Source organism: Emys orbicularis, chromosome 9, assembly GCF_028017835.1.
Source record: "Emys orbicularis isolate rEmyOrb1 chromosome 9, rEmyOrb1.hap1, whole genome shotgun sequence".
In the NCBI taxonomy this organism is placed as follows: Eukaryota; Metazoa; Chordata; order Testudines; family Emydidae; genus Emys; species Emys orbicularis.
Genome location: NC_088691.1, coordinates 28,071,183 through 28,084,445, shown reverse-complemented (window position 1 = coordinate 28,084,445; position 13,263 = coordinate 28,071,183). Strand labels below are relative to the sequence as shown.

The window sequence follows — 13,263 nt, the reverse complement described above, 5'->3', positions numbered from 1 at the left end:
TAGTAGCCCTGTGAATTGTAGGGCCACATCTGGGGCTGCCCTCTTCTTGCTTGGGAATGGGGACATGAGGGGGGGGGCTGAAGGGGTTCAGCTCCTCCCTGGGGCCCTGGTGTGCACAGGAGGACTTGGGGGGAGGGCGCCACACTTGCTGGTGTGGTGGGGCCCACAAATGACAGGGCTGGCAATGGGGGCAGCCCTTTTCTTCCTTGAAGCTCGCAATTCTCAGGGGCGGGAGCCCCACAGCCATGGAGGCGTGGCGGGTCGGGCAGGAAAGGCAGCTGCTGGGAGTCCAGAAGACATCGGGCAGGGCTGGAGGCACGCGCCCGCCCGTCCGCCCAGAATTCCTCCGCGACCCTACCACCAGCCCGCAGACCTGAGCAGCAGGCCAGAAGCTGAGGGGCGTGGCTGACTTTCACTGACAGCCCGGATCGGCCAATCAGAAGCAAGAAACGAGCCTGGCCCTTCCGAGCCGTTGGCAGTTCGTTGCCTTAGCAACGGCGTCTGGCGGACGGCCTGTGAGTGAGGAGGGGCCGGGCGGGGAGGGAGCGGCTCGGCTCGGCCCGCTCACCATGGGGACCATTAGGGTCTATTACACCAGCGTCACCGGATCCAGGCAGGTGAGCGAGGCAAGCCCCCCCCTCCCCCGCCGCATCTTCCTCCAGCTCCCCGGGACCCAGCGCCCCACCATGGGGCTGCACCCCCCCTTCCCCCACCATCACTCCGGGACCCAGCGCCCCACCATGGGGCTGCACCCCCTCACAGAACCCTGGGGCTCAGCGCCACCCCCACGGGTCTTCAGCGCCCTTCCCCAACACCCTGGGGCCCAGCACCTCCCCCACGGGCCTGCACCCCCAGTACCAACAGGGACCTGAGTTTCACCCACATGGGGCTACACCTCCACCACCAAGAAAGGTCCCAGTTCCACACGAGAGGCTGCACCTCCACCCACCCACCAGCACCAAGAGGTACTTTGCCATCCACCCACCACAACCAAGAGGGGTCCTCCTTCCAACTTCATAGTCACTGCTAGCATCAAACATGGCTCCAGCACCCACATAAGGCAGCACCACCCTAACCTCCCACCCAACTTGAACATGTCTTTCCCCCACCCCCACATGGTGAGCAGTGAAATAGGATCCTCCCACCTACAAAGGCTGCACCCTCACCACCCATCCACCATGAAGAGATGGGATCTCTGACCCCCATAAGGTTCTTAAATGATTCTTGAAACCTGAAAATATTCAACTAATTTTGTTAAAAATATTTGGATACAAATCTTTCGCAGGCTGAGAGCATGCGTGCCAAGTTCCAGTCTGAATAAAACAACTTAAAAGGGAAAAATCTGAGCAATATATACTGCACATGAGCTTTCCTAATTTATTTTTGATTAGCTATTTAGGTAGAATATTTCAGTGTGAGGGGGTTATTTAAAAAAAATTAAAACAAATGGAGCCGTTAACAGGAATAATAGCCTGTTTTTAAAATTTGTCTTTTTTATCTAGGTGAAGCAGAAACAGGCAGAAGTTACTCGAATTTTGGACATTAACAAAACAAAGTATGAGTTAATAGATGTATCCATCAGTGAACATCTGCTTCAAGAGATGAGGGCGAAGGCTGGTAATCCTAATGCAGTACCTCCTCAGATATTCAATGGTGATGACTACTGCGGAGTAAGAAAAAAAAAATCTAGATTTTGTTTTTAAACAATAAGGTATACAATAAGTATGTTTGTGGAGAATTTTGCATGCCTTGAATGAATTTTGCATGCTAACTCACTTCAGCTATCAGATAAATACAACAACAGTATTTTAAAAAGACAAACTTTTATGACCATGCATTTTAGGGACTGAATACTGCCTCCTCCAGTAAGCACAGTGAAGGGCAGCACAGATACTACTGAGAGCACCTTGTTCACAAGGAGTTCTGCAGGAGTTGCTAGCCATGTCATTTTTCAGCAAACCAAATCCCTTAAGCCATAGTGCATGCCTCAGAATATTAATTGGGCTTCTTTCTGGCCAGTTATATCACATACAAGGTTGCTTGTGCTAGCTTTGGGTCTGGTCTACAGTGGGATAGGCACCAGTGTAGATGATTTCTGCAAATACATTGTACCGAGTTTCAGACAGGGTAAGTTTCCGCAGTGTAAATCTCACTAGAGGTTCGTTATCAGTGAATCTATATCAATGACTAAATTCCAGTGTAGACAAGGCCTTAGTGGCTCTCTACATACTTTTTCCTTCTTGTACAATCAGAAACAAGATTAAGCCATAGAAACTAAGTTCTACCCTTATTTAGGTGGGTGAAACTCCAACTCTGTTCATTGGGAGTTACACAGCTGTAACAGAGGAAAGATTTGGCCTGAAGTATTTAGCGATACTGCTGTATGAAAGATGCTATACAAAACAAATTGTAATATGTTTTTTTATGCGGTAGGCTTTTAACATGGACACGACACTGTTAATTGTCAGTCCAAAAGTTCCATTTCCTTCAAGTTATCTTGTAATTTGTTGGGAATAAGGAGATGGCTAGTATTTACTGACCATGGATTTGGCATTAGGTATTTGTGTGTGCACTAAACGCAGATGGTCACACTTTTTGAAATCTTCATATCACAGTTATGAATTGGAATATGTTAGAATGTTGTTTGTGCAAGACAAAAACAATCTTGCCAGAGGGTAGTGTGTGCAGGTGTTGCTGCTGGGAAAGTTCACATACATATCAGGTTTTACAAAAACAGAATTGGAATTTAATGCCATTAGCACATATATTTGCATTTCTTTTAGGACTTTGAGATGTTATATGAAGCAACTGAAAATGAAGAAGTTTGGAAGTTTCTGAAGATGGCATCAATAGACAAGCCTGCAAGACAGGAAATTACTGTCTAATGGGTGTATCCAGATCTGAACTCCAACAATGCTTCAGGAACCAAATCTACTAAATATATTTATTTCTTAATTGTTTTGTTCATTATTCAGGGTAAATAAATCTTATGTATTTTTGTGTTTTAATATTAAAGTATAGCAGATTCAGGTCTTCTTTGATAGACTACACATTGTACCATTCAAAAGCAGTTTTTCAACCAAACTAGAAGATAGATGTCCTAAAGGCTTCTAAACCTCTTTTGTTCTGAAAGCCAACTTACATTGTTTTCCATATTTCTCAGGGCTCTTATTAAACAAAGTAGTTCATACATATCTTCTTTAGACCTTTGGCATGAGGCGATCTTTTTTTCTAATACAGCATACGTAGAAAGATTATATTGTTATATTCATTGAGCAGTTTTATTTATGTGGGACATTCAATAAAAGGCAATGAGTATAGTAATTATTCATTGTTTTTGGTTTAACTGTAATTCTTTTCTATTGGTAGTACTACCTCATATCATCTTTCTTCCACCATGGGACAATACTGCATCCTACTATTACGACACATAGAATTACTTTCATATTCAATATATTCCCTTTCTTGGAAAACATTAATCTCACTAGTTGAAGCTGTTCCACTGTGGATAGATGATGAGTGATTGGAGCAGGGGGACTGGAGCTGGGGTCTCCTAACTCCCATGTATGTGCCCTAACCACTAAACCATAAGGTCATTCTCTCCTCCCACACTTGCTCTCTGGTCCAGTGCCTATTTAAATATATATCCAGAGTGGAACAGTCATTGGACCACAGAGAGAGAGAGAGAATGACTCTGTAGTCCAGTGAGTTTAAGTGCCTGCTGGGTTTGTCAGGAGTTTTGTGGATCACAGCAGAACCAAACCTGTGACTTTATCTCAAACTTGAAAGGGGTGTGGGCATGAGGCCACAATGCAGAGCCAGCTGTAGTGGAACTAAGAGTTTAACAGGCATGGTGCTGAATCCTTACAACGAGCCTTTCCATTAAGTGTTTTAGTTAAAGAGGCTTTAAATAATCTGAATAAAAATCACTTCTCCTCTCAATTAATCAGATTTAATTTCCTTGGTATTTATGTCAAACCTCATAGTTGTCCATTCATCAGGGTACTAATGCTGAAACAAACAAACACAAAATAAACTTTTCTCTCTCTCTCTCTCTCTATATATATATTAAGCCAAAAAAGGGTAAAACCTACTTTCCCCTCTCTTTGGAGGTCTCCCTTAAATTAGGGAACAGCATGATGAATTATAAGGAAAAGCTATCAAACAAATCATGCCAAGCCAACCTAATTTCCTTCTTTGTCAGAGGTATTAGTCCACTGGATGGGGGTAGGGGAAAAGCAGTAGATATGATATATCTTGATTTTAGTAAGGCTTTTGACACAATCCCACATGACATTCTCAAACAAACTAGGAAAATGTGGTCTAGATTAAATTACTATAAAGTGGGTGCACAGCTGGTTGAAAGACCGTACTGAAAGAGTAGTTATCAGTGGCTTGCTGTCAAACTGGGAGGACATATCTACTGTGACCCCATGTGGGTCAGTCCTAAGTCCAGTACAGTTCAATATTTTCATTAATGTCTTGGATAGTAGAGTGGAAAGTATGCTTATAAAATTTGTGGATGACACCAAGCAGGGAGGGGTTGCAAGCACTTTGGACGAGAGAACTAATCCAAAATGTCCTTGACAAATTGGAGAATTGATCTGAAATCAAGAAGATGGAAATCAATAAAGACAAGTGCACAGTGCTTCACTTAGGAAGGAAAAATCAAATGCATAACTACAAAATTGGGAATAATTGACTAGATGGTAGTACTGCTGAAAAGGATCTGGGAGCTATAGTGGATCACCAATTGAGTCAATATGATGCAGTTGCAGAGAAGGCTAACATGAGGTGTAGCCACAAAAACAACAGGGAGTTCAGTGACATCTTAAAGACTAACATTTATTTGGGCATAAGCTTTCGTGGGTAAAAAACCCACTTCCTCAGATGCATGGAGTGAAAATTACAGAAGCAGGCATTATTATACTGTATAATAATGCCTGCTTCTGTAATTTTCACTCCATACATCTGAAGAAATGGGTTTTTTACCCACGAAAGCTTATGCCCAAATAAATCGGTCAGTCTTTAAGGTGCCACCAGACTCCCTGTTGTTTTTGTGGATACAGACTAACATAGCTACCCCCTGTATAAACAGGAGTGTTGTAAGTACGATAGGAGGTAATTTAATTGTCAAATTGGCATGGGTGAGGCTTCAGTGGGGGTACTGTGTCCAATTCAGGAAAGATGTGGACAAATTAGAGACCGGAGCAGAGTAACAAAAATGATAAAAGGTTTAGAAATCTTGTCATATGAGGAAAGTTAAAAAAAACCTTGGCATGTTAAATCTTGAGAAAAGAAGAGTGACGGGGGAATCGGATAACTCTTCTGTTATAAAGAGGATTGTAGTCTAAAGCTTGAGTTAGTACTGCTCAGCTGCTAACATAGCCACTGTGTAGTGTGGATACAGGCTGCTTCCACTGGAGTGCTATTAGACCTCCAATGCTTTCCCACTGTTCCCCAAGTGTACCCAGAAATGACAGACAAGTTCTCCCACACTTCACTGGGAAAGTATTCATAGATCAGCTCAGTTTACTGAAAGGCTCTGGGATATTCCCCCAGAAGTCTTAGTGCCACACCCGAGGGACTGCAGCGCCAGTGTGGACACAGCAGCTCAACTGTTATTTTGCAGAGTGACCACTTTCACTCAAAGTAGACTAACTTGAGAGAAGTAACTTGAGTGTAGATAACTCAAGTTAACTCTGCAGTGAAACCATAGCCACAAAATTCATAACCCCTAATAAATTGCTAGCAAGGACTCCTCTACATCCAAGTTAAACATGGATTAAATTAGCAATAAATACTGCAGAGGCATTCCAGTTCCCAGTATATTTCCAAATAACTGAGTAATGAGTACATGACACTGAAATGCTTCAACAACAACAAAATATGGAAAAAATAAAAAAAATGAACAGAACTGTGTATAGTAAAAATTTATTATTACAGTGCACACCACTGTAACCTGAAACAGCAAGCTAAGTAAACATTAAATGCAGACATGCAGTTTTTATTGCAGATTTTTGGAATTCATTTTTTATTGAAGAGCTTTGCATTTCTGAGTAACAATATTCTTTGCTTTTAAGACTAAATTTTTAAAACAGTAAACAAAACATGAAATGAATCTGTGTTATACAAGTGAAACATATAAGGTAAAAGCAAATGGGATTCCTTGTGATGAGAGACCACAAAAGGCACTCTTCCTAAATGACATTATGGACCATTTATTAAAATACCAAATAATAGCAAGTGAGAGTAGAAGATACAACAGAACTAAGACACTATTCAAAGACATGACAGTAACTGTGATAACTGCTCCCAATTCTGCTTTATTCTGTTTTAGAAACAAGAAAAAAGTTCATCCTATAAATAGGTAAGTAAATATGCCCTTTCCTCATTCAAAAACATTCTTTAAAAACCTAAACACACACATACAAATAATAGTTCAACTGAAAACACGTGAATATAGTCTGGAATTCTGGTGACAATGTACAGTACAATTTATGGTTGGGAATTCAGTTTAGTGCTTCTATAGCATCCAGTAGAAAGATTGCTAGCTGGTTTAATAACTGAACACGCAAAGCACATAGACCCTCTGAGAGCTATCATTTGGCTACTGAATCAACCAGCCAGATCAGATATTAGAACTGCAGTGAGTTAGGACTCAATCCTGGAAATCCTTACTCCTATTAGTACTCTTTTATGAGTCAGGGTTACTCACATAAGTAAGGATTGCAGGACCAGGCCCTTAATATGTTGTTTCCTGATCTGCTGAAGAAGGATTCTTTTACCAGGGAACTTCATTCTGAAGCTGCATCTATATAGCCTGATCTTGTCGGATTCAAACTCAAAACTGCCACTGAACTCAACAGGACTTTCACATGTATAAAGATAGCAGGATTGGGCCCCAAGACAAATTTTTTTTTATTATCTTACAGAGCTGATATAAATACAGAACTTCTAAATAAAGGTGAATATTAGATTTCTGTCCCACCTACTTAGTATCACTGCAGCAATCGCCACATTACAAAAATGAACTATGTTTTAGTTTAATGTAACATCAAACATGTGACCCACTGTCCCTCCTGCAACCAGTATGAACATGTCCCACTCTTATAGATAGGTTCAACCGAGTTCAATATCCACTGTGGCAAAGCAGGCTAGGTTGTCTAACAAGCTTTACTACAAAAGGTGCTGAAGCTGGTTGACTTATCCATACACTCTAGATCAGTGGTGCTCAACCTTTCCAGGCTACTGTACCCCTTTCAGGGGTCTGATTTGTCTTTCATACCGTCCCAAGATTCACCTCACTTAAAAACTACTTGCTTACAAAATCAGACATAAAAAGACAAAAGTGTAACAGCACACTATTACTGAAACATTGCTGACACACTCATTTTTACCATATAATTAATAAATCAATTGGAATGTAAATATTGTACTTATATTTCAATATACAGAGAACTATAAACAAGTCATTGTATGAAATTTTAGTTTGTACTGACTTCGCTAGTGCTTTTTATATAGCCTGTTGTAAAACTTGGCAAATATCTAGATGAGCTTATGTACCCCCTCAAAAATCTGTGTACCTCGAGGGGTATGCGTACCCCCGGTTGAGAACCATTGATCTAGATCAATTAGGTTCAACATCAGTTTGAGGAGGGAGTGTAGATGTGGGGTAAAAACTATATTTGACACACATTTTCTAACCCAGATCATTTAAGTGGTGTGAATACATCGATGAGACTAATAAGCTTAATTCCAGCAACAGGGCACGAAACTATTAACATGAATTAATAGTAATAGTGGGGAGGGGAGGGGAATGAATTCACTGCATTAATTTTGTGGCTGCTACAGATACTGAAATTTTAAAGCAACTCTTTTGGTTGAATATCCTCAGAGTTGCTTTGCAAGCTAAACAGAGGCTCCTTTCCAACACTGAAAATACCAAGCCAAAAACACCCAACAAAAATCAAACTAATATAATGAGAAAACATTCTAAAACAATTTTATTGGAATGATACATAATAATTAGTAAGAAAGAAAGAGTTTGATGCCTCGTCACCTTACCTTCTATATAGAAAAAAAGACGGGGCAGGAAGAAATGAACAATTTCTTCTTAAGATGCAACATCCATGTTTGACCTAAAAACATAGTAATGTGAACCACAGAACCAATGTGTTGAGAACACCACACAGGTATATTCTCACCTCTGTCACTCCTAAACACATGCATGAAATCTACATTAATACTACTGTGAGTTCTACATACAGGCCAAAACAAGAACACACCACTTAGATATTTTTCAGTTTATGTTCATGCTTTGTCCCCCAGACACCAGAAAAAATAAGCCAATCCCTGTCTTCATACTGCTTCCTCAGGAATGCAGATGCAGTTTGAGTGTTACCACCTGGCAAAGAAGAGGGTCTGGAAGGGGGAACGGACATTGCTTTCTTAAAACTTGGCAACTTTCTCAAAGATCAGAAATAGAGATGACCTTGTTTCAGAATGTTTTGTGTCACTGAGCTGACAAAATTTGGCAATAATTTTCAGTTATAGCTTCTTCAAATAATGGATGCTATTCACAAAAAGTAATGCCACATTTTGTTTACACAGGAAACACAGCGAATCAGCAGGAGTATAGCAACCTGTGTGTCAAATTCCATTTTCTTCACAAAACTCCTTTCAATATTCTTATTCATTTCCTCAAACTCGTCTAGTAGGTCTAGGGATAGAAGAGATACTGCCAATAATACCAGAGATCTTATATAAAAAGACTAAGTCATGCTGAATCATGAAAGGCAGACACTTGATTTAAAACAACAAAAATTAAAAACCCAAAAATAGTCTCCTCCCCTCCCCAGCAATTAATAGTAAGCCTTCTAGAGAGAAAGCATAAAATATGCGATGTGTTCATCCTGAAGATTAGGCAACATTTAACTGTCCTACTTTCATATACACAGGGACAAGGGTCAGGCATCTGTAAGCAGAAACTACAAAATGTCTATTCCCAGGTTCAAAATTAGAAAAACCATGGACTAAATGCTAATGTAACTAGCCAGGTTCCAAACACCATTACAGGCACAGTCCTGCTCATGCTGAAATCTATGGGAATTTTGCCATTGACTGTGTGGGAGCCAGACTGCTCTCACAACTGTGCAAGGAAAAACATTTCTCTGCTACTTATTTAGTTGTTGATGAAGACACTTCTTGCAGCTGGGGAAATGCACAGCCCAAAAGAAATATGTTGGCAAGAGGAAAATATTTAATTATTCTGTTGTAGAGTATAATTAAGTCTTTACTTCTATCCTGTCACTAATTTTGGATCTTAGAATTATAAATGTCTCAGGAAGCATTTTAAAGCACTACATAACTTTTATTGCATCAATATAAGTAACTGCATGGCCATGATATGCTACAGTTTGCAAGCGGCATAAAACCTTTATAAGTCTTTTGCTGATCTATACCACCTGTTTCTATGTTGTTATAAAGCAGATGAAAATAAAATTTGTGTGCTGTGCTTGTAGAATGCCCCCGCAACTACAGGTTTTATGGTGTCGATGCATTCAGGAAGTAAGAGTGGTTTATACTGTGCAAGTTATTTAAAAATCACACATGTAAATTTTAAAACTACTCCTTACCACATCAGGTGCACCTATGATTAGGATTTTAAATCAGTCTTCATGATTTTCCAGTGGATGGCCATAATATGCAGGCTACGTGAATTCCCCTTTGCCAAATAACTGATGTATACCTAAGGCATGGAATGGATTAATATTGCACTTGGTGAATTCACTGATACAGAATGCTGTTCTTTAATAGGATTCACTAATTCCATGGCAATACAAATCAACTTTTAAAACTTGAAAGAAACCCCCCACACTCAATTACAATACTTGTTACAACTCAAACATTTACTTTTAGATCCCCATATGAAAAACTACTATATGCAACTAGTAACCTCTAGAACATGCAACCAAATGCCTAAAACTATAAACAATGTGACCTTATAGAATATTGCATTAAAGGCTTTAGCTCTTACACATGTAAGGAAATGCCATTTTGGCTTATTTGTGATACTGCCTAGGAATTAGTCCATACTGTATTTCATTGAAGTGCACTAAATCTAGCACACAAACATGTAATCAAGTCATGGTTAGAGAGCTATGTGGTGAACGTGCCAATGGAAATGTTATCCACTGCTCAATCTCTTTTTTGTGGAAAAGGCCCACATTGGTCGCTTAAATGAGATATACATGGCAAAATTTTTTTTTAAAGATCTGTACAATGTGTTACAATACAATTTTAAATCTTCATTCTACAAAAGAACAAATGTCATAATTTCCATAAGCGATTACAATGGTTACTACGCTACACCACACTTAGAATTTCATTTTAAGCCACAATTTAAAAAGACATTGAGAAGTTACTGTATTTTTGTATTGTTCAATAACATTTGAGGCAATTCAGGCACTAGAGTTATTTGATAAGGTTTTATGTTGTTGCTCATTTTCTCCTATGTTTAAATAGCTGGATCTCTAGGTGTAAGTTTATCTGCATAATTAGTACTAAAATAGGTTTTCTTTAAGTTTACAAAAATGGACGCAATTGCCCAGACATAGTTTAAACCACTTTAAATCAATCATTTCTAATTGATTCAGTTACCTATGCTTCCAGCTTTGCAATAGTGTCTTCCATGCTCTCTACCCTAATGTTCCCATATTCACCGTGTTCAAATTTATATTCATGTACCGTGGATGCTGCAAGCACCAATCAAAACGTTAGAAATTAAATCTATTTTTCTTGAAGCAGAGACAATTTTCTATTTTATAAAAAGCTGTGGAAGTTCCCTTTACAGAACATTTAAGGCAGTTGAAATTCATGCTTGCTGCTTCGCCAGTGCTTCAGCTTCCTGAAATAATAAAATAAGGATTAATAAGTACTTTATCAAAGGTAACAATCTGTATATTTTTTGTTACGAGTGGACATCTGTACTACATGATAAAAAAATTCCAGTGATACATAGCCAAAAAAGCAAGTCGCCCTGAGCCTTCAAGTCAAATGAAGATCTCCCATTTACTTCTCTGGGGCAAGGTCCTGCCATACATTGATAAGGGCCCACTCCCCTAAAGTGCTAAGTATCCTCAACTTCCACTGAATTCAAATGGGAGTTGCAGGTGTAACCAAAGAATGCATGTTCTCTCCACTAGCTGCTAGGTTTTCCAGACCATGATAGTTCATGTTTGCTATCCAAAGTGTGTTAAAAGTAAACAATCAGATTTAATATTTTCTTTCATTATTCATGTTAGGCTACAAAAAAATGATTAAAACATTGTTAAAGCCTAGAGAATGACAGACTTTTTGAAGCATGACTGCTAGGTAAGATGGGGAGAGGGGGGGACTTTGTATAAAAAAGCATGAAGCAATTTCACTATGGAAATATAAAACAGGTTCTTGGAGAGATTTAATCTACCATCTAAATTAATACTATGATGCAGTGAGAAGTGGCTAATTAACTTTGTCATAACAGAAACAATGTAACAGACATGTCAACTAAGCTCTAGAATTGCTTAGTAATGAGAATTTTCAGAAGAAATGGTTAAAAAAAAAAAAATACCCCACACCTTCTGGTCTTCAGTTTTCAGAAGGAAAGGGAATAGATTGACAAAATGGAGGGAAAGCAAAAGGAGACTTACTTTTCTCAAAATCACTTTTGCTATTGTCCTCCTTATTTCTTAATAAAAATGAAGATTAAATTTAATTAGATTTTAATGCCAACTAGATCCACTGTAAGTGTCTTCACACTAAGAGCCAGATTGCCAAGAGCTCAGCACTCAGGATCTTCCACTGTGGGACTTATGGGCAGAATTTCAAAAAGAGACCATTACACAATGTGCTGAGCTTTTCTGAAAATCTGGCCATTTATTTTGGTGCTTAAATGGGAGCAGAGCTCTTTTGAAACTCTGGCACTACATCATGAGCGTGAACAGTTATGTCTGTTTTAAAAATATGCAATATAAGTAAAACGATACTCAGAAAAGGGAAATCTATGCAAAATTTTTACAAAATTCCTCACGTGAAGGAGAAGAGAAGAGGCACCGTGAATGACCTCAGCCAAAGGGGAGTACATGCCCTGCATATTTCCGTTATCTTAGAATTGGTGGGTGATTCTGGTTGTTGTTGTTTTTTGGCCATGTGCCAGTGTATCATATCTTACTCAATCACCTGGTGGTATGGGAGGCATCCACACAAAGTTTATTCAATGGGGAGGTGGTAGAGAAGGAGGGTGGGAAAGGAGCAGAGAGGAAAGAGGGGCAATAGGACAGGGGAGAAAAAAGATGCCCTATGTTTTCCAGAGAGTAGCAGTATCTCACACGGCAGCATGGAACAGATGAAAGGTGTTGTGCTTCTTGTCAGCTTCTAGCAGCTCCCTCTGGCCAGATGCCAGCCTGCTATGCCTGAGGGAAAGGCACCACAGTCCAGGCCTTTGGGAGCAGGGAGCTCAGAACACCCCTCCCATCACAAAGTGCACTCCATAGTAAACACATTGCCCTATTTCTCTCAAAGGTCAATCAACTTCCTCTCCTTTCTCAGACCCAATGCTGCAAGATATTTACGAAGGGCTCAGATCTCCAGAGGATCGGGCCCCTTGCTACTCTCCCCTTTCAAATCCTTCCTTAAAGCTAATTTCTCCCATGACACCTTTCACTGAGCACACTGTCAGCCCTTAACAAACAATGAGTCATAAGCTTTAACTCCTCAAGCCATGCATGCATGGAAGAGACCAGCATCCCTTGAAGCCTGGACAATTAATGTATCAAGCTGTCTGTATTTACTTTATTCCAGTGTTATCTATAGGATCATGTATTTCCCCCCTAAGTGTGCAGAGCATTGAACAAACCATTGATGCTCAATAAATAGCTATTTGTATCTCTAATAATGTTGTAGAGGCTTGGCTCCTAATGCTATTCACTTTACATAACACCTCTGTACTGCTGTCAAACAAATTCTCTGAACCTCTCATGGAACACAGAGGGCGTGCTGTCAAAACTCATCTCTCCCAGATGTGTGGTATGCAGCTGCTCTGATACCTCCTTCCATTTTACATAACACTGTTCAAAGGGATTATGTAGATAGCTATTATATAATGTAGCCAAGCATGGTCCCTCCAGCTGCAAGGATGTTTTCCTTATCTGCCATACACTGATATCCAAACATTTTAAGGTAAATTTCTCATTTTAACTAACAGCCAATCAGTTTGATCTG

The 13,263-nt window shown here is 39.8% G+C and overlaps 2 protein-coding genes across 2 annotated transcripts in view; one reads left to right on the top strand and one right to left on the bottom strand.

Moving 5' to 3' along the window:
- Positions 1–523: 523 nt before the first annotated feature.
- On the top strand, positions 524–3,315 carry LOC135883848 (SH3 domain-binding glutamic acid-rich-like protein 3). The gene is made up of 3 exons (XM_065411106.1): positions 524–617; positions 1,503–1,670; positions 2,784–3,315. The coding sequence occupies exons 1-3, from the start codon at positions 570–572 to the stop codon at positions 2,883–2,885; spliced, it is 318 nt and encodes a 105-aa protein (XP_065267178.1). The 5' UTR covers positions 524–569; the 3' UTR covers positions 2,886–3,315.
- Positions 3,316–5,917: 2,602 nt separating this feature from the next.
- SH3BGRL (SH3 domain binding glutamate rich protein like) overlaps positions 5,918–13,263 on the bottom strand; it is a 71,989-nt gene continuing 64,643 nt past the window's right edge. The window contains exons 4-5 of the mRNA XM_065410768.1: positions 9,639–10,909; positions 5,918–8,141 (exon numbers count right to left, since the gene is read on the bottom strand). Coding sequence (XP_065266840.1) covers positions 10,877–10,909 — 33 coding nt within the window. The 3' untranslated portion in view covers positions 5,918–8,141; positions 9,639–10,876. The remainder of the gene's footprint in view (positions 8,142–9,638; positions 10,910–13,263) is intronic.

Coding starts and splice junctions, on each gene's coding strand:
- LOC135883848 (XM_065411106.1), top strand. CDS start 570: ATGGGGACCATTAGGGTCTATTACACCAGCGTCACCGGATCCAGGCAG. Junction 618..1,502: donor GCGTCACCGGATCCAGGCAG/GTGAGCGAGGCA, acceptor TTTTTTATCTAG/GTGAAGCAGAAACAGGCAGA. Junction 1,671..2,783: donor ATGGTGATGACTACTGCGGA/GTAAGAAAAAAA, acceptor CATTTCTTTTAG/GACTTTGAGATGTTATATGA.